The 27,062-nt window shown below is 42.7% G+C and overlaps 1 protein-coding gene across 8 annotated transcripts; it reads left to right on the forward strand.

The window, feature by feature from the left end:
- Positions 1 to 284: 284 nt before the first annotated feature.
- On the forward strand, positions 285 to 27,062 carry LOC112252268 (serine/threonine-protein kinase BRSK2-like). Of its 8 annotated transcripts, none has more exons than XM_042322229.1 (19): positions 285 to 1,707; positions 3,027 to 3,121; positions 3,688 to 3,773; positions 6,503 to 6,643; positions 7,988 to 8,104; positions 8,203 to 8,236; positions 8,374 to 8,442; positions 8,526 to 8,672; positions 8,939 to 8,970; positions 9,363 to 9,527; positions 10,215 to 10,312; positions 10,769 to 10,931; positions 19,351 to 19,411; positions 20,040 to 20,640; positions 23,146 to 23,194; positions 23,443 to 23,566; positions 23,799 to 24,012; positions 24,414 to 24,503; positions 24,582 to 27,062. In XM_042322229.1, exons 1-19 carry the CDS (start codon positions 1,620 to 1,622, stop codon positions 24,788 to 24,790), a joined length of 2,583 nt encoding a protein of 860 aa, XP_042178163.1. In that variant the 5' UTR covers positions 285 to 1,619; the 3' UTR covers positions 24,791 to 27,062. The 8 variants fall into 8 exon arrangements, with proteins under 8 accessions (XP_042178163.1, XP_042178164.1, XP_042178178.1 ...); XM_042322230.1 differs by having other exon boundaries at positions 23,799 to 24,009; XM_042322244.1 differs by having other exon boundaries at positions 20,364 to 20,640.

Below are 27,062 nucleotides of genomic sequence, written 5' to 3' on the forward strand. Positions count from 1 at the left end.
ACTTACAAATACTATTAAAAGGAAGTAACTTAATCGGTTTGTTATTATATACTATAATATTCTATTCTACAAGAACATTCAACAACAAGTGTATCTTCTTTTCTTTACACCATTAGATGATGGAAAGAGTATTTTCATGCGTTTCCCCCCTCAGCCCAAAAGTTGGTGTGTTTGAAAAGAGAAGTAGGTGAGCGGATAGGAGGCGACGGAGAGAATATTTTAAGGAGAGGTAGACAAGGAAAGGATGGAGGAGAGAGCGGGGGGCGGAACCCGGATGCTGATGCTGCCGTATCGGATAAGGAGAAGGAAGAGGGGAGAGAGAAAAAATAAAACGGTTTTGCGGCCAGAAGGGAGGCTATCCCGTAACGGATTGTGGATGCAAAGAACTTCGACAGACAAGCAGATGTTTTTTGAATCGCTTCTGAAGCTACATCTTTCTGTACAAGGACAACCGTGAAGGATGAATCTTGAAACCAGCGGCGGCAGGAGCGCGAACGGGGATGCTGTGATATGTCCATAGACGGCGAGGGAGGGAGAGAGCAAGGGATAGAAGGGAGGAGGGAGGAGAGTACTACGCCAGCTAAATATTGTCATTTTTTGTAGAACCACGATTTATTACAACCATCCAATCGAGCATTTTACATAATAGAGAAAACGATTATTTCTCGAAAGAAAAATATATTTTGGTCTGAACAGAAACGCAAGGTGAAATTGTTGACAGACGTTGACTGGAGAATACAGATTGAAAGAAGTGTAGGCTAGTCCGAACGGGTGTGGATAGCAGGGTGGCTGTTTTGACTCTCTGTTCCCCTCTATTTCCTGATACCAGGCCCTGGGATAATCCGAAGAGTGCACCGGATATTGGGAAAACCACCCCTCTGAGGCTAAAACGGAATATTACTATTCATATAGCCTAAAGGGCGGAGCAGAGATAGTTTACATACCAAAATGGGATAACAAGAGGTGGAGGGAGACTAAAATATGTTACGATAATAAGATTCTTTACAAATGTCATTAGTATGTTATTATAAGGATCACTGATGACAGTAACGGGTGTAGGCTATGGGGTGCAGAATTGTGTGCAATCTAGCCGTTACATGGAGCCTATCTGATTCAATCATTTTCGATAGGCTATTGCAGCTCCTTACATCTATCTGCCTGTACTAATATTAACAATAGGACACATTTATTTCGTATACTGTTAATAATAATTGTAATTCATAATAACTGGCATCATTTTGGACTTCTCAAATATGCACCTGTCAATCTCCCTACGAATTTCTCTCTTCCACTTTCTAACATCCCATTATTTCATTCCTGTTTAGTTAATTCACGGTCGTTGATAATAAGCTGGAGTTTACCGAATTTATATCACGGTAACCGCATAGAAAAAGGCAAGTGCATGGGAGTAGCCCAGCCTAGACGATAGGCCACGAAATTGTCATCACGACTACAACCGCTCTCTCCATTCCTCCCTGTGACAATATCGCTAGGCGTCTGTAATGCTATTACCGTGGAGCCGTTCTACCCCGAGGACCGATAGCTATAAATTCCTATTGAAAACAACAGTGATTGATCTCCTTATCATCATATAATTTCGCCTTCAACGCACGGACATCATGACAAGCAAGGAGCTGTCCGTAGGCCAGTCGGCCCAATACGTCGGGCCTTACCGGTTGGAGAAAACCCTTGGGAAGGGGCAGACAGGTAAGCATACTTGCACCGCTCCCTTTAAACGCACCATCACGCGAAAAAGCTGCTAATATTAGTGCATGGTAGATGAAAATAGTCATATCTATAGCTATTTATGTATATTAGGCCGAGAAATACAATTGGTCATCTAAAGAGTCCACTCTTTGTGCACCTGAACATTATGTCCTCAGTATTGATATTTGTGTGTATTTGATTGTATGTCCCAGTTGTGGTAGCAACTGACATCAATGGGCCAATATGTCCAATATTATTGATATTGACAAATATCTGTGATCAGTAATGTGAAGCATGCTGTCACAGGTTTTACATGTGTATAATGTTGCATGTAATATTATTGTGAGAGTAGTTGTATGTATGTGTCTACCTGTTTGTGTATGTGTGTATGTCCTTTATGAATGAATCCATGTGTTCTGAGGTGTGGATCTCATTGACAATGCAGTACAGTTGTGGACACAGTCAGGCATATCTTGTTATCTTTCATCTCCTGGTGTTCTGAAGTCTAACTAACTCCAACATAAAGGGTGGTTTCCCGGTCCAGATTAAGCCTAGTCCAGGGCTTCATTCTCTATTGAAAGGCCTTTTTAGTCCAAGATTAGGTTGAATTTGTGTCTGGGAAACCGGACCTTTATATTGGAGTTAAATGACCCTCCACCATAGTAAAGTAGGCTACTAGACGGCGGAGACTGGACTAGCAGATTGAACTGATCTATTAAGTGCCGATCCCGTACCAGTCCCAGATTAAGTCTATTCTCTATTCCTGGACTAAACAATAGTTTCTCCACTGAGCATGCTTTTTAATCTAGGAGTAGACTTAATCCTGGTCTGGGAGTCTGGCCCTCGGGAAACTTTTTTAGACCTGTGTAATGTGACCAGTTTACTTGAATTTAAATCGATAGAGAAGACTGGAATTGCTTGGTTTATTATAGAGGCTTTGATGAGTAAGTGGTAGACTTGTCGTATCAGATGTCAGTGCTGGAAACAGGCTGGTGTAGCCTTAGTGGATTGAACTGGTTGAACTGTAAACAGATTGATGTAGATTGCAGTCGCTGAATTAGGCCATTAGGTTCTGCATAGTCAAGTCAATATGGTATGTGTGAGGTCATGCTCCACCTATGTCTCCTGTATGGTCTGGATCTGGTTCACTTGTTATGAATGAGAATTGAGCTGTGTTGAAAATAAAGGTAACTAAAGCAAACAAGACAAACTCCAAGCTTTTCTTTCTTTCTGCTCTATTTTGCTCTCTCTATCTCGGTCTTTGTCTCTCTATTTATCTCACTCTCCCCCCATCTCCTCCTCCACCCTCTCTCTCCCAGGTTTGGTGAAGCTGGGAGTCCACTGTATTACGGGACAGAAGGTGGCCATAAAGATTGTGAACCGAGAGAAGCTGTCTGAGTCTGTCCTTATGAAGGTATGAACCCAGAGAAGCTGCCTGCGTCCCAAATGGCACCATATTCCCTACATCATATGTTACTTCTGACCAGAGCATGGGCACTGGTCAAAAGTAGTGCACTTTATAGGGAGTAAGGTGCCAATTGGGACTCAGACGCTCTCTGAGTCTGTCCTTCTGAAGGTCCAGTAGCCTACAGAGAGAGCCATGAGCCTGCTAATATGAATTTGTAGAAGCACATTATATAGACAGCCAGCGTGCTGTCGTTTCTAATTAAGGTATTGATATACAATATATCATCAGCTTTTTCTTCCTCTTTGGTTCTTCTTTGTATTCTACTTCTGGGTTATTTGAGGTGTGTATAGGCTATGCACCGTGTGTATACAAACTCTCTGTCACATTCATTCACAGACACACTCTCGCTCTCTCTCTCCCTCTCTCTCTATCTCTTGCTCTCTCTCTTCCCCTCTTGCTCCTGTTATCTTTATCTCTTCGCTCTCTCTCTCTCTACCTCCTCTCTGTTCATACCTCCTCTCTCTCTCTCTCTCTCTCTCTCTCTCTCTCTCGATCTCTTTCTCTATCTCCAGGTGGAGAGGGAGATAGCTATTCTAAAACTAATAGAGCACCCTCATGTGCTGAAGCTGCATGATGTTTATGAGAATAACAAATACCTGTAAGTATATTATCCTCTTTTCTCACTCTTTCTCCCTCTCTTTCTGCCTGTCTCTTGTACTGTACTAAAACTCAATAATATACTGTGTGTGCATGTACAGTTGATGTCGGAAGTTTACATACACTTAGGTTGAAGTCATTAAAACTCGTTTTTCAACCACCCCACAAATTTCTTGTTAACAAACTATAGTTTTGGCAAGTCGGTCATGTGCATGTGTAACAGTTTAGCTTCCGTCCCTCTCCTCGCCCCAACCTGGGCTCGAACCAGGGACCCTCTGCACACATCGTTACCCATCGCGCCACAGCAGAGCAAGGGGAACAACTACTTCTAGGTCTCAGAGCGAGTGACGTCACCGACTGAAACGCTATTAGTGCGCACCACCGCTAACTAGCTAGCCATTTCACATCGGCCACACATGACACAAGTAATTTTTACCAACAATTGTTTACAGACAGATTATTTCACTTATAATTCACTGTATCACAATTCCAGTGGTCAGAAGTTTACATACACTAAGTTGACTGTTGAAAAATAGAACTGTTGAAAAATAGAACTGTTTAGCCATAATGACCATCGTTATGTTTGGAGGAAAAAGGGGGAGGCTTGCAGGCCAAAGTACACCATCCCAACCGTGAAGCACAGGGGGTGGCAGCATCGTGTTGTGGGGATGCTTTGCTATAGGAGGGACTGGTACACTTCACAAACTAGATGGCATCATGTGATGGGAAAATTGTGTGGATATATTGAAGCAACATCTCAAGGTATCAGTCAGGAAGTTAAAGCTTGGTCGCAAATAGGTCTTCCAAATGGACAATGACCCCTAGCATACTTCCAAAGTTGTGGCAAAATGGCTTAAGGACAACAAAGTCAAGGTATTGGAGTGGCCATCGCAAAGCCCTGACCTCAAGCCTATAGAAAATTTGTGGGCAGAACTGAAAAGGCATGTGCGAGCAAGGAGGCTTACAAACATGACTCAGTTACACCAGCTCGGGCAGGAGGAATGAGCCAAAATTCACTCAACTTATTGTGGGAAGCTTGTGGAAGGCTACCCGAAACGTTTGACCCTTCTTATGGCTTGGGGGCAGTATTTCGACGTCTGGATGAGAAGCGTGCCCGAAGTAAACTGCCTGTTACTCAGTCCCAGAAGCTAGGATATGCATATAATTGGTATATTTAGATAGAAAACACTCTAAAGTTTCCTAAACTTTTAAAAATAATATCTGGGTATAACATAACTGATATGGCAGGTGAAAACCTGAGGAAAATCTATCCAGGAATTGGGATTTTTTTGATGTGGGTATTTTCAATTGAATGCGTTTAGAGTATTTAATGGATTTAGGACCCAGGTTGCAGTTCCTATGGCTTCCACTAGATGTCAACAGTCTTTAGACATTGTTTCAGGCTTGTTTTCTGAAAAATGAAGAAGAATGAGACCTTTCTGTCATTGGACTGTAGAATCATGCAGTGCTGGTTTGCGCTCGTGACCGAGTACACGCCCTTCGTTTTTTTCCTTTCGATTGAATACGCTATTGTCCGGTTGAAATATTATTGATTATTTAGACAATTGACAACCTGAGGATTAATTATTAACATTGTTTGACATGTTTCAACGAACTTTCCCGGTACTATTATCTTCAAAGGTAAGTGATTCATTTTATTGCTATTTCTGACTTTCGTGACTCCTCTACTTGGTTGGAAAATGTTTGTATGCTTTTGTAAGCGGGGCGCTGTCCTCAGATAATCGCATGGTATGCTTTTGCCGTAAAGCCTTTTTGAAATCTGACAAGTGCCTGGATTAACAAGAAGTTCATCTTTAGCCGATGTATAACACTTGTATTTTTATGAATGTTTATTAAGACTTTCTGTATTTTGAATTTGGCGCTCTGCAATTTCACAGGATGTTGTCGAGGTGGGTCGCTAGTGGAACGCCTTCGCCAGAAAGGTTAAACGATTTAAAGGCAATGCTACCAAATACTAATTGAGTGTATGTAAACTTCTGACCCACTGGGAATGTGATGAAAGAAATACATGCTGAAATAAATAATTCTCTCTGCTATTATTCTAACATTTCACATTCTTTAAATAAAGTGGTGATCCTAACAGACCTAAAACAGGGAATCTTTACTAGGATTAAATGTCAGGTATTGTGAAAAACTGAATTTAAATTTATTTGGCTAAGGTGTATGTAAACTTCCGACTTCAACTGTATGTGTGTGTGCGCGCATCAATGTGTGAGTGATAATTGTTGCTGTACTGAAAGTGTGAGCATATGAACAGGCCTATGTTCAAGCATGTACACATCAGATTGCATGAGTGTATGTATTTTTATTTATTTGATCTTTATTTAACTAGGCAAGTCAGTTAAGAACAAATTCTTATTTTCAATGACGGCCTAGGAACAGTGGGTTAACTACCTGTTAACTACCAGGGGCAGAACAACAGATTTGTACCTTGTCAGCTCAGGGATTTGAACTTGCAACCTTTCAGTTACTAGTCCAACGCTCTAACCACTAGGCTACCCTGCCGCCGCAATGAGCATGAGTATGAGCATGTACAGTGGGTATATAGTTTGTTATTATTATATGCTTGAACATACAGCATTTGATCCCTCCCTCCCTCCCTCCCTCCCTCCCTCCCTCCCTCCCTCCCTCCCTCCCTCCCTCCCTCCCTCCCTCCCTCCCTCCCTCCCTCCCTCCCTCCCTCCCTCCCTCCCTATCCCCCTCTCCCAGGTATCTGGTGTTGGAGCATGTTTCAGGAGGAGAGTTATTTGACTACCTGGTGAAGAAGGGCAGACTGACACCTAAAGAGGCCAGGAAGTTCTTCAGACAGATCATCTCAGCGCTGGACTTCTGCCATAGCCACTCTATATGGTCAGCCACTACAGCAATATATACACAGCCACTCGATAGTCAGACACTACAGCAATGCAGTATATACAGCAATATACTGAGTATTTCAAACATTAGGAACACCTTCCTAATATTGAGTTGCACCTCCCTCAGAACAGCCTCAATTCGTAGGGGCATGGACTCTGCAAGGTGTCGAAAGCGTTCGACAGGGATGCTGGCCCATGTTGACTCCAATGCTTCCCACAGTTGCGTCGAGTTGGCTGGATGCCCTTTGGGTGGTGAACCATTCATGATTCACAGGGGGAACTGTTAAGCGTGAAAACCCCAGAAAGGCTTTCCAGGTCTTGAAACACTCAAACCAGGGAGCTTGGCACCTACTACCATACCCCATTCAAAAGCGCGTAAGTCTTGCCCATTCACCCTCAGAATGGCACACCTACACAATCCATGTCTCAGTTGTCTCAATACTTAAAAATCCTTCTCTAGAAGGGAACAACTACTTCTAGGTCTCAGAGCGAGTGATGTCACCGACTGAAACACTATTAGCGCGCACCACCGCTAACTAGCTAGCCATTTCACATCGGCCACACATGACACAAGTCATTTTTCCAACAATTGTTTCCAGACAGATTATTTCACTTATAATCCACTGTATCACAATTCCAGCGGGTCAGAAATTTACAGACACTAAGTTGACTGTGTCTTTAAATAGCTTGGAAAAGTCACGAAAAAGAAGCTTCTGATAGGCAAATTGACATCATTTGAGTCAATCGGGGGTGTACCTGTGGATGTATTTCAATGCCTACCTTCAAACTCAGTGCTTCTTTGCTTGACATCATGGGAAAATCAAAAGAAATCAACCAAGACGTCAAAAAAAAAATAGTAGACCTCCACAAGTCTGGTTCATCCTTGGGAGCAATTTCCAAAGGCCTGAAGGTACCACGTTCATCTGTACAAACAATAGTACGCAAGTATATACACCCTGGGACCAAGCAGCCATCATACTGCTCAGGAAGGAGACGCTTTCGCTCTCCTAGAGATTAACGTACTTTGGTGGGAAAAGTGCAAATCAATCCCAGAACAACAGCAAAGGACCTTGTGATGATATCTGTATCAGTATCTGAAAAAAAGTATCTCTATCCACAGTAAAACGAGTCCTATATCGACATTTGGCTAAGGTGTATGTAAACTTCCGACTTCAACTGTATACACAGCCTCAATTTTAAATAAATCCATTTAAAACTAGAGAGATTGAGAGGTAAGAAAATAGATGAAAGAAGAGAACAAGACCTGTTTCTCTAACCTGTGTGTGTGTGTGTGTGTGTGTGTGTGTGTGTGTGTGTGTGTGTGTGTGTGGGTGTGTAGTCATAGAGACCTGAAGCCTGAGAACCTGCTCCTGGATGAGAAGAACAACATCCGCATCGCTGACTTTGGCATGGCCTCCCTACAGGTGGGGGACAGCCTGCTAGAGACCAGCTGTGGGTGAGTACTGTGTGTTCCTGCATGCAGGTGTCCTTAGTGATGTACAGTATGTTTATGAATGTTAAGAATGTTATTTTCTTTCTTCTGAATGATTTCAGATCTCCTCACTATGCATGTCCAGAAGTTATCAGGGTAAGTTCCCTTTCTCTCTGTATGTCTGTGGTTATTGTCAAGGTGCATGCACCTACAATATGTGTGTGTATATACTGTATGATTGAACAGTGAATATATTTTATTCTAAGTGAGTGTAGTGCCGTCTTGTATTGCAGGGGGAGAAGTATGATGGTCGCAGGGCAGATGTATGGAGCTGTGGCGTTATTCTCTTTGCACTGCTGGTGGTAAGAACCTCTTCCTCTCTCCATCTTTCTTCCCCTCTGTCTCTCGCTCTGTAACTCCCCTCTCTCCTCTCCTGTGTGTATAGGGAGCTCTACCCTTTGACCATGACAACCTGCGCCAGCTCCTTGAGAAGGTGAAGAGTGGGGTGTTCCACATGCCCCACTTCATCCCCCCAGACTGCCAGGCCCTGCTCAAAGGAATGATTGAGGTCAACCCTGACAAGAGACTCACGGTACGGGGGAGGAGAGGGGGATAGAGGGGAGGATGGTGGAAGGGAGAGAGGAGAGGGAAGGTGATTATGGAGAGAGGGAGGATGATGATGGGGCGAAGGAGAGCCAGACCCTGCTCAAAGGCATGATCGAGGTCAACCCTGAGACTCACGGTATGGGAGAAGGGGAAAAAAGGGTGGGGGGGAAAGACTCACGGTACTGACTAGATGTAGGAGTACCCTGTGTTCTGTTTAGGTAACTAACTGACTGTGTCTGTGTTCTCTTACAGCTAGAAGCAATACAAAAACACTCATGGTATCTGTAAGTACACTCATCCCATTCGACTCTATTTTCTCTACTTTCTCACCCACAGCTGGTATTCTCTGATACTAGTCAGGTAGCCTGGTGGTTAGAGCGTTGGTTAGAGCGGCGGTTAAGGCGGTTAAAGCCACTGTTCCTAGGCTGTCATTGTAATAAGAATTTGTTCTTAACTGACTTGCCTCGTTAAATAAAGGTTAAATTTAAAAAATGTATCAGTCTTCTCTCTGAATAGAAGAATAAAATAAAGTCAGTTGAGTTGCTTGTGTAATGTGAACTTGTTCACGGAACTCTTTACTTATCTGTACTCTCCCCTCCATTTGTCTTTCTATCTCGATCTCTGTGTCCGTTATCACACTATCTCTTTCCCCCTTTCCATATTTCTCCCTTTTCAGTGGTGGTCGTAACGAACCGTGTCCGGAGCAGCCTCCTCCCAGGCGTGTGTGTGTGAAGAGGATTGTGTCGCTGACAGAGCTGGACCCCGATGTACTGGACAGCATGCACTCTCTGGGCTGCTTCAGAGACCGGGGGAAACTGACCCAGGACCTGCAGTGTGAGGAGTGAGTACTGTCTGGGGTGCTTCTAGAGACGGGGGAAAGCTGACCCGGGACCTGCGCTGAGTGTCCCTTGATGTGGCCCCTGTAGTGTCACCATTCACTGGTTGCTGTGGAAACGAACTCTTGATCTCTCTCTTAGTGTCTCTGGCACCTCTATTAGAAGTAGGAATAGGATAATTATTTTCTTTCTCTCTTTCTCTTGCTCCCTACCAGTGTTTTCCTGCCTCTCTCTATCCTAGTATTTTTCTCTCTGTCTCTCTGGAGAAGTAAAGGTAATCTGACCTTTGGAAATAGGACTTTGTGGAGTATTTGGACAGGGTCCTTCCTCTTCCTATTTTTAATCTCTCTCTCTCTCTCTCTCTCTCTCTCTCCTGACTGACTGACTGACCAATCTAATCTGCTTTTTTGGCACGTCAAATGTTACATCACTCTGGCAAAGCATAAACATGACCAAAGATATTAACAATGGCTCTTTCTCCTTCTACTGTTGTCCCTCCAACTCTCACATTCACATTATGCTCTAGTTCTGAGTGCACTATTCCGGCTGTAACTATACTACTACAACTGTTTCGTTATTGTTAATAAAACAATTATATTCTGGTCAGATATTAACCCCAGATATCGCAACACTCTTTTTCAATCCCTGAATGTCTCTTACGATCTCTCGCTCTCTCTCTCTCGTTTTCCAAGAGACAACCAGGAGAAGATGATCTACTACCTCCTCTTGGACAGGAAAGAGCGTTACCCCAGCTGTGAGGACGAAGACCTGCCGCCCAGGAATGATATAGGTTAGAAAGAAAACCTTTAGACAACATTGGTAAACCTTTAGACCACATATATTAGAAAGGAACAACATTCCTAACCTACACTTATTGGACACTCTGATTTCTCCAAAGTGTCCACCGTGTGCTCTGAGCACTCCCAGAAATATTCTATTCATTTTCAATTCTAACATAACATTCTAAGAAATAATTACTGATAGGTATCTGTGAAGCTAGCGACAATAAGCAACATCTGGCGATTCTGTTTCAAAATATAAGAGCTGCAATTAAACTTTTCAAAATAATTGTCCTGTGACAAAATTTGACAACAAATTCATGTTGGTCTGCAGTTTTTTTTGGAAACATGTCCAACATGTCAGCATCTCAAAACCTCCAGACAAAGCACCAGTGCATTAATTAACATAAGTTAGAGATGCTTTAACCTTTGTGTACCTCTGAGACCTGGATTCTAACCTTTCTAAGGTCTCCCAGCAGATCCGCCTAGGAAACGGGTGGACTCTCCCATGCTGACCCGTCATGGCCGGTGCCGGCCGGAGAGGAAGAGTCTGGAGGTGCTGAGTGTGACGGAGCAGGGCTCCCCCACACCCACGCGCAGGGCGCTAGACACCTCCGCACACAGCCAGAGGTTGGACATAGATACACTACCGGTCAAAAGTTTTAGATCACCTACTCATTCAAGGGTTTTTCTTTATTTTTACTATTTACTATTTTTACTATTTTTATAATAGTGAAGACATCAAAACTATTCTTCAAATAGCCACCCTTTGCCTTGATAACAGCTTTGCACATTCTTGGCATTCTCTCAACCAGCTTCATGAGGAATGCATTTCAATTAAAAGGTGTGCCTTTATTAAAAGTTAATTTGTGGAATTTCTTTCCTTAATACATTTGAGCCAATCAGTTGTGTTGTGACAAGGTAGGGGTGGTATACAGAAGATAGCCTTATTTGGTAAAATACCAAGTAGATATTATGGAAAGAACAGCTCAAAAAAGCAAAGAGAAACGACAGTCCATTACTTTAAGACATGAAGGTCAGTCAATACAGACATTTTCAAGAACTTTGAACCTTTCTTCAAGTGAAGTCGCAAAAAACATCAAGCTCTATGATGAAACTGGCTCCCATGAGGACAGCCACAGGAATGTAAGACCCAGAGTTACCTCTGCTGCAGAGGATAAATTCATGAGTTACCTGCCTCAGAAATTGCAGCCCAAATAAATGCTTTACAGAGTTCAAGTAATAGACACATCTCAACATCAACTGTTCAGAGGAGACTGTGTGAATCAGGCCTTCATGGTCGAATTGCTGCAAAGAAATCACTACTAAAGGACACCATTAAGAAGAGACTTGATGGGCCAAGAAACAAGAGCAATGGACATTAGCAACAGACCGGTGAAAATTTGTCCTTTAGTCTGGAGTCCAAATCGAAGATTTTTGGTTCCAACCGCCGTGTCTTTGTGAGACGAGGTGTGGGTGAACGGATGATCTCTGCATCTGTATTTCCCACCGTAAGCATGGAGGAGGTGTTATGGTGTGGGGGTGCTTTGCCGGTAACACTGTCTGTGATTTATTTTGAATTCAAAGCACACTTAACCAGCATGGCTACCTCAGCATTCTGCAGCGATACGCCATCCCATCTGGTTTGTGCTTAGTGGGAGTATCATTTGTTTTTCAACAGGACAATGACCCAACACAGTGATGGAAAAGCAGCCAACAAGTGCTCAGCATAGGTGGGAACTCCTTCAAAACTGTTGGAAAAGAATTCCAAGTGAAGCTGGTTGAGAGCAAGCAAAGAGTGTGCAAAGCTGTCAAAGGCAAAGGGTGGCTATTTGAAGAACCTCACATACACACACACACTCAGGTCACAGATAAAGACACACATATGCACCATATATACAGTGTTGTGAAAAAAATATTTGCCTCCTTCCTGATTTCTTATTTCTTTGCACATTTGCCACACTTAAATGTTTCAGATCATCAAACAAATTTTAATATTACACAAAGATAACCCAAGTAAACACAAAATGCAGTTAAGTGATAGCTTTTTTCCCTTAATTAAATTATCCGAACCTTCATAGCCCTTATATGACAAAGTAATTGCCCCGCTTGTTAAATTTCACTAGCCACACCCAGGCCTGATTACTGCCAGACCTGTTGAATCATGAAATCACTTAAATAGAACCTGTCTGACAAAGTGAAGTAGGCCACTTTTTTCAAAAAGCAAGACATCATGCTGCGATCCAAAGAAATTCAGGAACAGATGAGAAACAAAGTAATTGACATCTATCAGTCTGGAAAGGGTTACAAAGCCACTTCTAAAGCTTGCACTGCAGGCCTCACTTGCCTCAGTTAAGGTCAGTCTTCATGACTCAACCATAAGAAAGAGACTGGCCAAAAATGGCATCCTTGGCAGTTCCAAGGCGAAAACCACTGCTGACCAAAAAGAACAAAGGCTCATCTCACTTTTGGCAAAAAACATCTTGATGATCCCCAAGACTTTTGGGAAAATATTCTGTGGACTGACGAGACAAAAGTTTAACTTTTTGGGAGGTGTGCGTCCTGTTACATCTGGCGTAAAAGTAACACAGCATTTCAGAAAAAGAACATCATACCAACAGTCAGATATGGTGGTGGTAGTATGAATGTCTGGGGCTGCTTTGCTGCTTCAGGACCTGGATGACTTTGTGATTGATGGAACCATGAATTCTGCTCTCTACCAAAAAATTGTGAAGGAGAATGTCCGGCCATCAGTTTGTGACCTCAAGCTGATGTGCACTTGGGTTCTGCAGCAGGACAATGATCCAAAACACACCAGCAAGTCCACCTCTGAATGGCTTAAAAAAAAAAAAAAAAAAAATGAAGGTTTTGGAGTGGCCTAGTCAAAGTCCGGACTTTGAGATGCTAGTTAAAATCCGATTGAGATGCTGTAGCGTGACCTTAAAGGCGGTTGATGCTCGAAAACCCTCCAATGTGGCTGAAATGAAAACAATTCTGCAAAGAAGAGTGGGCCAAAATTCCTCCACAGCGATGTGAAGGGCTCATTGCCAGTTATCGCAAACGCTTGATTGCAGTTGTTGCTGCTGAGGGTGGCACAACCAGTTATTAGGTTTAGGGGCAATTACTTTTTCACATAGGGTTCGGATAGCTTTTTCCCTTAATAAATAAAATCATCACTTAACCCAAGTAAACACAAAATGCAGTTATCTTTGTGTAATATTGGTTTGATCTGAAACCTTTAAGTGTGACAAATGTGCAAAAAAATAAGAAATCAGGGAGGGGGCAAATACTTTTTCACAGCACTGTGTGTGTGTGTGTGTGTGTGTGTATGTATGTATGTATGTATATATATATATATATATAAATATATATATATATAAATATATATATATATATAAATATATATATATTATATATATTATATTTATATATATTTATATTTATATATATATAAATATATATATATATATTTATATTATATAAATATAAATATATATAAATATTATATTTATATATATATGTATATATATATATATATATATATATATATATATATATATATATATATATATTTATATATATATATATATATAAATATATATATAAATATATATATACATACATACATATATAAACACATACACATATACATACACAGTGCTGTGAAAAAGTATTTAAATATATAAATATATATATATATATATATATATATATATATATATATAAATATATATATAAATATAAATAAATATATATATATATATAAATATATATATATATATAAATATATATATAAATATATAAATATATATATAAATATATATATAAATATATAAATATATATATAACTATATATATAAATATATATATAAATATATATATATAACTATATATATAAATATATATATATATATATATATATATATATAAATATATATATATATAAATATATAATATATATATATAATATATATATATATATATATATATATTTATATATAATATATTTATATATATATAACTATATTTATTTATATATATATAATACACACATACTTTGTGTTGTACTAGTGTAGCCTGTTAGTGGACCATACTATGTGTTACTGTACCAATGTTGTCATGGAAAAAACATCATTTCACATGTGGAAAATCACATAATTTCACATGTGAAAGTTCCACATCATTTCACATGTGAAAGTTCCACATGTTTTGCACATGCAAAATTCTATTTCTGTAACGGTTTTCTAGGTGTGAAGGAGAGTCGGACCAAAATGCGGCGTGGCTATTGAGATTCATGTTTAATAAAAACAAAGTAAACACGAATCAATACAAAAACAATAAACGTAATGTGAAAACCGAAACAACCTAAACTGGTGCAAACTAACACTAGACAGTTACAAGGACACTAAGGACAATCACCCACGACAAACTCAAAGAATATGGCTGCCTAAATATGGTTCCCAATCAGAGACAACGATAAACACCTGCCTCTGATTGAGAACCACTCCAGACAGCCATAGACCTTGCTAGATAACCCCACTAGCTACAATCCCAATACACACACACCAAAACCCCAAGACAAAACACACCACAATACAAAAACCCCATGCCACACCCTGGCCTGACCCAATACATGAAGAAAAACACAAAATACTTAGACCAGGGCGTGACAGAACCCCCCCCCTAAGGTGCGGACTCCCGAACGCACCTCAAAACAATAGGGAGGGTCCGGGTGGGCGTCTGTCCATGGTGGAGGCTCCGGCGCGGGACGTGGAACCCACTCAGTTAATGTCTTAGTCCCCTCTCCTCGCGTCCCTGGATAGTCCACCCTCGCCGCCGACCATGGCCTAGTAGTCCTCACCCAGAAACCCACTGGACTGAGGAGCAGATCGGGACTGAAGGAAAGCTCGGGAGTGCGAGGAAGCTCGGCAGTGAGAGGAAGCTCGGGAGTGAGAGGAAGCTCGGCAGTGAGAGGAAGCTCGAGAGTGAGAGGAAGCTCGGGAGTGAGAGGAAGCTCGGGAGTGAGAGGAAGCTCGGGAGTGAGAGGAAGCTCGGGAGTGAGAGGAAGCTCGGGAGTGAGAGGAAGCTCGGGAGTGAGAGGAAGCTCGGGAGTGAGAGGAAGCTCGGGAGTGAGAGGAAGCTCAGGAGTGAGAGGAAGCTCAGGCAGGTAGGTAGATCTACCAGATCCTGGCTGGCTGGTGGTTTCAGCAGATCCTGGCTGACTGGCAGATCCTGGCTGACTGGCGGATCTGGCGGATCCTGGCCGACTGGCGGATCCTGGCCGACTGGCGGATCCTGGCCGACTGGCAGACCCTGGCCGACTGGCAGACCCTGGCCGACTGGCAGACCCTGGCTGACTGGCAGATCTGGAAGAGTCTGGTTGACTGGCAGATCTGGAAGAGTCTGGTTGACTGGCAGATCTGGAAGAGTCTGGTTGACTGGCAGATCTGGAAGAGTCTGGTTGACTGGCAGATCTGGAAGAGTCTGGTTGACTGGCAGATCTGGAAGAGTCTGGCTGACTGGCAGATCTGGAAGAGTCTGGCTGACTGGCAGATCTGGAAGAGTCTGGCTGACTGGCGGATCTGGAAGAGTCTGGCTGACTGGCGGATCTGGAAGAGTCTGGCTGACTGGCGGATCTGGAAGAGTCTGGCTGACTGGCGGATCTGGAAGAGTCTGGCTGACTGGCGGATCTGGAAGAGTCTGGCTGACTGGCGGATCTGGAAGAGTCTGGCTGACTGGCGGATCCTGGCAGACTGAAAGAGCTGGCTGCTCCATGCTGACTGCAGGCTCTGGCTGCTCCATGCTGACTGGCGGCTCTGGCTGCTCCATGCAGACTGACGGCTCTGGCTGCTCCATGCAGACTGACTTATCCGGCTGCTCCATGCAGACTGACAGCTCTGGCTGCTCCATGCAGACTGACAGCTCCTTGCAGAGTGACAGCTCTGGCTGTTCCATGCAGACTGGCAGCTCTGGCTGCTCCATGCAGACTGACAGCTCTGGCTGCTCCATGCAGACTGACATCTCTGGCTGCTCCATGCAGACTGACATCTCTGGCTGCTCCATGCAGACTGACATCTCTGGCTGCTCCATGCAGACTGACATCTCTGGCTGCTCCATGCAGACTGACAGCTCAGGCTGCTTCATGCAGACTGACAGCTCTGGCTGCTCCATGCAGACTGACATCTCTGGCTGCTCCATGCAGACTGACATCTCTGGCTGCTCCATGCAGACTGACATCTCTGGCTGCTCCATGCAGACTGACATCTCTGGCTGCTCCATGCAGACTGACATCTCTGGCTGCTCCATGCAGACTGACATCTCAGGCTGCTTCATGCAGACTGACAGCTCTGGCTGCTCCATGCAGACTGACAGCTCCTTGCAGACTGACAGCTCTGGCTGCTCCATGCAGACTGACAGCTCTGGCTGCTCCATGCAGCCTGACAGCTCTGGCTGCTCCATGCAGGCTGGCAGCTCTGGCTGCGCTGAACAGGCAGGAGACTCCAGCAGCGCTCTAGAGGAGGAAGGCTCTGACAGCGCTGAACAGGCGGGAGACTCCGGCAGCGCAGGAGAGGAGGAAGGCTCTGGCTGCGCTAAACAGGTGGGAGAATCCAGCAGCGCTGTAGAGGAGGAAGGCTCTGGCAGCGCTGAACAGGCGGGAGACTCCGGCAGCGCAGGAGAGGAGAAAGGCTCCGGCAGCGCTGGAGAGGCGAGGCGCACTGTAGGCCTGATGCGTGGTGCTGGTACTGGTGGTACTGAAACGAGAACACGCACAGGAAGCCTGGTGCGGGGAGCTGCTACCGGAGGGCTGGAGTGTGGAGGTGGTACTGGATAGACCGGACCGTGCAGGCGCACTGGAGCTCTTGAGCACCGAGCCTGCCCAACCTTACCTGGCTCGATGCCCACTCTAGCCCGGCCGATACGAGGAGCTGGAATATACCGCACCGGGCTATGCACCCGCACTGGGGACACCGTGCGCACCACTGCATAACACGGTGCCTGCCCAGTCTCTCTAGCCCCCCGGTAACCACAGGAAGTTTGCACAGGTCTCCTACCTGGCATAGCCATACTCCCTGTGAGCCACCCCCCAAGACATTTTTGGGGCTGACTCTCGGGCTTCCGTCCGCGCCGCCGTGCTTGCTTCGCCAACCTCATTCTCCGATAACCTTCTGCGCACTGCTCCATCGAATCCCAGGCGGGCTCCGGCACTCTCCCTGGGTCGACCGCCCACCTGTCTATCTCCTCCCAAGAAGTATAGTCCATACTGTACTCCTCTTTGGGCTGCTCCTGTTGCCTCCTCTCCTGCTGCACCTGTTGCCTCTCCTGCTGCTCCTGCCTGTTGACACGCTGCTTGGTCCGTTGGTGGTGGGTGATTCTGTAACGGTTTTCTAGGTGTGAAGGAGAGTCGGACCAAAATGCGGCGTGGCTATTGAGATTCATGTTTAATAAAAACAAAGTAAACACGAATCAATACAAAAACAATAAACGTAATGTGAAAACCGAAACAACCTAAACTGGTGCAAACTAACACTAGACAGTTACAAGGACACTAAGGACAATCACCCACGACAAACTCAAAGAATATGGCTGCCTAAATATGGTTCCCAATCAGAGACAACGATAAACACCTGCCTCTGATTGAGAACCACTCCAGACAGCCATAGACCTTGCTAGATAACCCCACTAGCTACAATCCCAATACACACACACCAAAACCCCAAGACAAAACACACCACAATACAAAAACCCCATGCCACACCCTGGCCTGACCCAATACATGAAGAAAAACACAAAATACTTAGACCAGAGCGTGACAATTTCACATGTGAAACCATGTGGTTTTGGAACACTACACATGTGGTGATATTTCACAAAGTTTCACGTGGATTTTCACGTGATCATATAACCTTTGACATGATGACCTGCAAATGAAAAGTTAATAGGATGTCACAAAATTTCTGCAGTGTTCTACACTTGATTACATTGTGTATGGTTATTTATACAGTAATTATTTTACAACAGGTCCTCAACTGGGATTTGTACTCACGATCCCGTGGGTCACAGTATTACAATCTTCCTGTTACACCACATTGTCTGTGTCAATGACTGATTTCACATGTATTCCTACATTTTGGATTTAAAAGTAAATCTCAGTTTTGTATAATACAGTCAATAAAAACTATTATATTTATATTCAGGAGTAAAATTAATACAGAATAATATACCCCACCAACATTAGACAACTATACAGAAAACCCTCAAATTGCTGAAAAAAGTAAATTATATCAATGATGAGAGAATAGTCAGATAACTAAAATAGCAGTGCAGATGACACTCTATGTGCAGAAATGTATTATAGGTAATGAATGTGTATGTGACTTCTTAGACTGCTACAGACTCTGTGGTGCAAGCAGCAAGATCAGTGTAATCCAGAGGTTGTGAGTTCAAAACCAATCTTGGGTCATATTGAAAAGTCAGTACTAAGTGAATATGTCAAATGTAAGCATATTGTCATTGATGAAAGATTTGTACACCTTTTTTTATTACACAAATTAGCTTCACAACGTACCACTTACCTTAAAACCCCCATACCATTTATTTACTTCCCTTTAAAAAAAAATGTGAAGCTGAAATTGAGCTGACATTTTTACATGGATAAAATTAGGCACATTAGATCAGTTCTTCACATGTATTCGATATAGAGTTCACATGCTAACACCACCCTTTCACATGTGAGAAGAGTAAAATGTTTTCACCTCACATGTGAATTGCAGATTCACAAATTTGCACTTTCATGTGTAAACAGTTTTCACTTGTGAAAATCAAACTCTCATATGTGGAATTGCATTTTCACATGTGAAAAACTTTCACGTGAAAATCAAATTTGCACTTTCACATGTGGAAAACTTTGAAATGTTGTGACGTGTAGTTTCATTTTATCACATTAACTTCACATAAGATCACGTGAAATTCATGTGTTTTTTCCATAAGGGAGACTATGCTATGTGTTACTGTACCAGTGTTATCTGATACTAGGATTTTTGTCCTCCAGGTCTCGTTCAGTCAGTGGAGCTTCAACAGGGCTCTCATCAAGTCCTCTCAGCAGTCCCAGGGTAAGTCACGCTTGGCTAACTCTTTTACAAATGGACACACATTTACACTACCTGATTGTTATTGAGGTGGTTCTACTGAAGAATTGATAAAATACCATACCTGTAATATCAGTATATTTTTGTACGGACTACCTTTTGTTCATGGTGAAATGTGCTACTGCACATCTACACTACTGTGATTTGATTGTGTTTCTCTGTACTGAAGTGTAATTGTAACTGTTCTTCTGAGACTGTCCATCACCCTCATACTGTCCCATTCTGAGCCATTACCCATAACATAGATACTCACACACACCAATAGTAAGGGACTAGAGGAACACTAGAGACACACATACACATTCCAAATAGAGGCACACAAGAGAAGAGGCACACACTGATAAGATCACATATTAGCCCTCAAATTGAAAGGGTCTCTGGACCTTTATTCAAAATGGACGCTAATTACATTTACATAATAAGATGAATATCAGAATATTCATTTGATAAATCCCTACAATTAGAAATGTAAGTACAATCAGAAGTCTATAGTATATTCATAAATCATAACTCATGACCATTGCTCTCTTCATCTTTCCTTCCCTCCTTCCTTCCTCTCCATCCCTCTGTCCTTTCTCTTCCCACTCATCAGAGCCCAGTTTTCACTTTCAGCCAATCAGAAGTCACCTCCTCCTCCACCACCCACTCCAAAGACCCCAAACCAGGAAGTGCCACCACTCCCCGGCCGTCACAACGGACGACCGTGCCTGACCCCAAAACCCAGACTCTGCCCTCCAAAGGGCTCTCCGATCGCCCTCACCTCCAGTCCATGAAGTCACTACCTCTCCAAGCTCCCCCCTCTCCGTCCCCCTCACCCATCCTCTCCCCCATCCCTCGCTTCTTTTTTTTCCCCGCCCCCTCCGTCTTTAAGTCAGTCACTAAGAACATCTATCCTAACTCTGCCCCTGTGCCACAGGTCACCCCTCAGGGGTCTCCACTCCCCACCCCCCTGGGCACCCCCGTCCACCACCCCCAGCACCCCCCGCCCACCCCTCCCTCCTCCTCCTCCTCCTCCTCCTCCTCGCGGGCAGAGGGAGGGGGCGGGGGCGGATCCCTCTCCCTAACCCCGCCCTCCAGCCCTGGAGGCAGCGGGGGGATGGCCGCCAGTAGCTCCGCCCACTGGAGGACACGCCTCAACTCCTTTAAGAACAACCTGCTGGGATCGCCACGCTTCCACCGACGCAAACTGCAGGGTAAGAGAGAGAGGAGGGGAGTGTGTGCAAGCTGTAGTATGAGAGTGGGACGGGTTATTGGCAAACTGCAAGGGGAGAGAGGTCAATTCTATTTCAATTCAGGAATTTGGCAATTCAATGTATTTGATTTCATTTGGAGTCAAAACAGATTTGGGCCAAACCTTGATGTTTGGATATCGAAAGTATATGATATAAACAATTATATGCATTGTGATTCATATTTTCAATGTGTACATCAGTAGTGTCTTCAGAAAGTATTCATATCCCTGGACTCATTCCACATTTTGTTGTTACAGCCTGAATTCAAAATTGATTAAATATATTTATTTGCACACCCATCTACCAATAATAACACATATTGACAAAGTGAAAAAGTGTTTTAGACATTTTATTCAATTTAAAAGAATTATTCACACCCATGAGTGTTGTAATCACTGCCAAAGGTGATTCTGAGTCCTTCTGGGTAAGTCTCTAAATAGATTTGCACACCTGGATTGTACAACATTTGCCTATCATTATTTTCTAAATTCTTCGAGCTCTGTCCAATTAATTGTTCATCATTGCTGGACAACCATTTTCAAGTCTTGCCATAGATTTTCAAGCAGATTTAAGTCAAAACTGTAACTCGCCCACTCAAGAACATTCACGGTCTTTTTGGTAAGCAACTCCAGTTTAGATTTGACCTTGAGTTTTATGTTATTGTCCTTCTGAAAGGTGAATTCATCTCCCAGTGTCTGGTGGAAAGCAGACTGATCTAGGTTTTCACCTGTGCTTAGCGCCATTCCGTTTCTTTTTTTTTTATGCTGAAAAACTCTCCAGTCCTTAAGTATACCCATAACATGATGCAGCCACCACTATGCTTGAAAATATGGAGTGGTGCTCAGTAATGTGTTATATTGGATTTTCCCCAAACAATACTTTTTGTAGTATTACTTTACTTCCTTGTTGCAAATGTTTTGGAATAATAAATTAAACAATTCTGTACAGGCTTCAATTAGGTTAGTATTGTGTAGTAACTACAACGTTGTTCATCCATCCCCAGTTTTCTTCTATCACAGGCATTAAACTAACTGTTTTAAAGTCACCGTTGGCCTCATGGTGAAATCCCCTAAGCGATTTCCTTCATATTAAGTAAGGAAGGATGCTTGTATCTTTGTAGTCAATCGGTGTATTGATACACCATCCACAGTGTCCTTAATAACTTCACCATGCTCAAAGGGATATTCAATGCTTTTTTCTGCTTTTTTAACCCATCTACCAGTAGGTCCCATTTGCGAGGCTTTGGAGAACATCCCTGGTCTTTGGTTGAATCTGTGTTTGAAATTCACTGCTCGACTGAAGGACCTTACAATTATCTGTATGTGTCGGGTACAGAGATGAGGTAGTCATTCAAAAATCATGTTATAAACACTATTGTTGCACACAGTGAGTCCATGCAACTTATTATGTGAGTTATTAAGCACATTTTAAGCACAACTTATTTATATCAGGTTAGAAAGTGAGACCCAGATGCAGACATTGTCGAATTAACAATGGTTTAATAATCCAACAGGGGCAGGCAGTAGACAGGTCAAGGCTGGCAGGGGTCAGTAAAGCAGAGGTGGGGCAACGGTACTGGACGGCAGACAGGCTCAGGGTAGGCAGAGGTGGGGCAAAGGTACAGGTCGGCAGGCAGAGTGGTCAGGCGGGCTCAGAGTCAGGACAGGCAAGGGTCAAAACCAGGGTGGCGAGAAAAAGAGAGACTGGGAAAAACAAGAGCTAAGAACAATCGCACTGGTTAACTTGACAACCAAGACGAACTGGCAACAGACAAACAGAACACAGTTATAAATACACAGTGGATAATGGGGAAGATGGGCGACACCTGGAGGGGGGTGGAAACAATCACAAAAACAAGTGAAACATCAGTGTGTGACAATTTAGGCTTGCCAAGATGAAGGGGTTGATTACTTGAGTCAAGACATTTCAGCTTTTCATTTTGTATTAATTTGTAAAAATGTCTAAACATAATTTCACTTTGACACTACGGGGTGTAGTGTGTAGGCCAGTAAAAACATTTTTTTAAATTCATTTTAAATTCAAGCTGTAATACAACAAAATGTGGAAAAAGTCAAGGGGTGTGAATAATTTCTGAAAGCACTGTATATAGGATAGGCCATGACAGTAAATACATATGAATTGTGTAAAACAGTATGTAATAATGTTTACAGTGCTTCACCAGTATGTGCATATTCTGTTCTCAAAGTAGCCACAGTCTCTGCTACCATTGCAGAAAGACCGTAGTGTACTATACGGTGCTCAAATTAATTAGACAGATTGGTAATTAAATCAATGAAACTGAACCTCATCAAGTAGTGTCATCAAATTTGTACTTCCCCCTCTCCACTCCACTCTACTTTCTCCCTCCCCACCCTCTCTTTCTCCTTATTTTTCTATCTTTCCTCTATATATAACTCCCCCATCTCTCCTTTCTCTCTCCATGTCTCTCCTTTTGCTCTCCTGTAGTTCCAACACCGGAGGACATGTCCAGTCTAACTCCAGAATCAAGCCCAGAGTAAGTAGATAATCCTAGACATACACAGTTGGTCTATCTATATCCATCAGAATGACTGTCCTGCCTGTCATGTAAAATGCTATCTGCTAGCCTGTAGCACATTTCTATGCTGCATGTTTAGGTAACACTTTAAATCAACTTCCTTGAATAAGCCATTATAAATGCTTATAAAAGCACCTCTATTTAACGTTTGAAATGTAGATTCTTAAAAAAAAAAATACTATATGACTGTTGCTTCTGACTGGCAGGCTGGCCAAGAAGTCGTGGTTTGGGAACTTCATCAGCCTGGAAAAGGAGGAACAGATATTTGTTGTCATTAGAGACAAACCGCTTAGTTCCATCAAAGCTGATATAGTCCATGCCTTCTTGTCTGTGAGTATCTCTGTCTATTCTCACTCATTCTTCCTCTCTGTCTCTCTCTGACAACGCTCTCCTCTCCTCTGTACCTTCCCCTACTCGGTTTCAGTGAAAGGCCTTTACAGCCATGATACAAAGATACACAACCACATTCATAAAACATGAACACATAAACATAGATGGAAAGCTTGTAAAGCTGTTTCCACCTCTGTTTCCAATGCTGTGTTGTTACATTACATCTGTCCAGATCCCGTCCCTGAGTCACAGCGTCGTCTCCCAGACCAGCTTCAGAGCAGAATATAAGTCCTCTGGTGGCCCCTCCGTCTTCCAGAAGCCTGTTAAGTTCCAGGTGGACATTGCCTTCTCTGAGGGAGAGAGGGACAGAGAAAAGGAACGAGCCGAGAGGGAAGGAAAGAGGGAAAATGGCATCTACAGTGTGACTTTCACCCTCATATCAGGTAGTGGTTCCCAAACCTGTTTGTGTTACAGTAAGACTTTTTAAAGTGTTCTTGCAACCAACCAAGGGACAAATCCTAACTTTCACTTAAGACGTATTGTCACTTCGTTATGCATTTGATTTCAATGGGAGTAGGATTTTCAAGTGAGAATGTGACTTAAGCGGAAGGTATGATTTGCTTGAAGTTACAGTTTAATTTAGTCTATGATACATTCATTGGCAAAAATGTGTAATCAGTGTTTGGTAACTAATGTTTGGCATGATTTGATCCTATAATATATCCCCAACATATACCACAAAACTGTCAAGACAGTTAACAGAACTCATTATACATGTAGGTAATTAATCTAAAATATTGATGCGGGGCAGTGAATACCTTGACTGAGTGTTTGTCTTTCTCCTTAGGTCCAAGTCGCAGGTTCAAGAGAGTGGTGGAAACGATTCAAGCCCAACTACTTAGTACTCATGATCAGCCATCTGTACAGGCACTGGCTGGTGGGTCCCCTCACGCACACACACTGTTTATATCTCTGTCTTCATCAAACTCATGTCTTTTTATATTTTTCTCCCCAGATGAGAAGAATGGGCAGCTGACCTCGCGTCCGCCCAGCACCCCGACCCGGCAAAACTCCCGACGTTCGGAAGGAGGCGGGGACCGGGGCGAGAGGTGTGAGCGTGGTGACGCAGGGATAGGGGGCAGTGGGAGCGTGCTTCAGAGGAGGAGCTCGGGCAAAGACAAGACCAGACTCCTTTCCTCCAACGGGACACAGTCCCAGCCCTGAGGGAACATTCTGGAAACAGACAACAGGATAGGGCAGATAGAGAGAGATGACCCTAGAGAACAACACAGACAAACCCCCTCAGACTACCACTATCACCACTACCACCGCCACATCTACCAAACCACCTGACCCAGCAATCATCATCACATACCACTGCTTCAACCTGAAACGGGCCCAACAAGATAGTTGGCCACCAAGATGGAAGAAAGAAAATAGCGGATGAGAGTAAAACGCAGTGTCACTCAGATTAGCTTCAGAAGACAAGATCAGAAAAATGTCTAATTGTACGTTTAAAGTACAACACATCATGCAACTGCCAACAACAATATGTAGCCAGTAAAATAAGCGGGCAGACTTATATGGGGAATGGCAGGCTCTGAATGGTTAAAGGCTAAATTGATTTTTTTTTAAAGTTATCTGGTCTGCAACCAATAAGATGAAAACCATTGTGAAAATTCCGAAATAATATCAACAATTATAACAGTGTTTCCCAGTTGACGTGGATCCACTTTTAAGTTTTACCTAACATCGCTTTTTGGGACAGTGAGAGTGAAATATTACGGGTCAAGTCAATTCAGTGGATATCAAGGAAACGGACAGGTTGGGTCCTTTCACTGGATTCTCATTAACGATAAGTTACGAGAACAGAAACATGGTAGAATTTAAGATAATGATGAGGAAGACTGCATCAAAATCAGAATGAAGCGTCCAAATGCATCTTTGCATCCAAGTAGCTCCAAAGATGTCAATACAGCTATTTGAACAAAATAAAGACAAATATCTGTTTTTCTTTATAACTAAGCACCACAATTGTATGATTCCTAAAATGCAATTGAAAGAAACTTATGAAAACCATCTTGCCTTTAAATGAGGATTAAGCAACAGATATCTCTACAGATATCACCCAAGTTGAAGAAAAATAACAGACGAGGCATGGAAGAAAGTCTCAACGCCCCCACTACAACTGACATCTGGAATATGTAGAGATTTCAAACAGATAATGGAACGATATAACTAGAATCATTAGAGTAATACTATGAATGGAACCCTCAGCAGATCCTCTGAATGATGAGCTCTGTTCACTTCAGTCCAATGGAAGATGAAGAAGATGTAGTTCATAGGAAGTTACCTTCATCGGTTGTTTATTCCAGGAGGACTGAACCAAGCACTCCACATACATTATTGTTTTCTACAGAAAACAACCAACCCTCCCTCCTCCCTCCCTTACATTCACAATATGGCCGACATGGGGCACTGAATGATGTGGCTTTTGAAAAGGCCCTAAACTGACTTGTTCTGTTAAGAGAGCAGAGGGTGGTGAGGAGGTGGAAAAGCTCATTTCAAGAAACAAAAAGAGACTTTGACTTAAGGATGACAGAGAGAAAAACATTGAAACCGCTGCACACTCATTCCCAGGAGAGGAAAGGAACAGACCACACAAAAATTATGAAATCCATTTAGTTTTTTGTTTCCTTTCACCTTTTGTTTATGTGATTTGAGCACAAATGAGTTTGATGTTTGCCACCAACAAAATGGAGTTAACGCTAACCAAGTGAATGTCAAAAACAACATATTTATTATATTTATTTATTTCATTTTATGTCATAGATTTATTTAATATTTATTTATGTATTTATTTGTTGATTTATATATTGCAAAGAGGAAATGTAGTGGAAAGGGAAGATGCTGACAAAAATAGAGTGGAAAGTTCTGTTGGAATATTGAAACAGCATTGAAACTGACAAAATGGCTGCTGTAGTTGAAACCAGATTGAACCCTCTTTTCCAGAGCGAGTCAGAAAACAACCTCTTGTCCATTCATTCCTCAATGTTATAGAAACCAATGCTGCAAAATTTCTTCCAGCTCTTTTTGATGTCTTTATTGTTGATTTGTCTTTGTTTGGTATAATGAAGATTTCCCATTAAAAGCAACAAAACAAAACTAATTTTAAGAAATGAACCAAGGATAAATTTGATGCTTTGGGAATTTCTGGGATGGCAAAAAATATGAAAATCTTCCATGAAGTAAATAAAAAATTATTGTCTATGGACACTTGGAAAAAGCAGAGAGCAGGAAAGGGTGGGGATAGTAATCTCTGTCTTATTCTGCTAGAATGTTGTTACTTAAGCGTACAAAGATATGGACACACCACATAAAAACACTGACTGAGGGCCCAACACCACGTGCAGAACACAAGCAGTATTCACATACACACGGACCCTCCTGTTCTTTCAGAGAAAAAAAAACTATTATAAATTTGACCTTAAAATTG

The sequence above is a fragment of the Oncorhynchus tshawytscha genome, linkage group LG01 (assembly GCF_018296145.1).
Source record: "Oncorhynchus tshawytscha isolate Ot180627B linkage group LG01, Otsh_v2.0, whole genome shotgun sequence".
Lineage (NCBI taxonomy): Eukaryota > Metazoa > Chordata > Actinopteri > Salmoniformes > Salmonidae > Oncorhynchus > Oncorhynchus tshawytscha.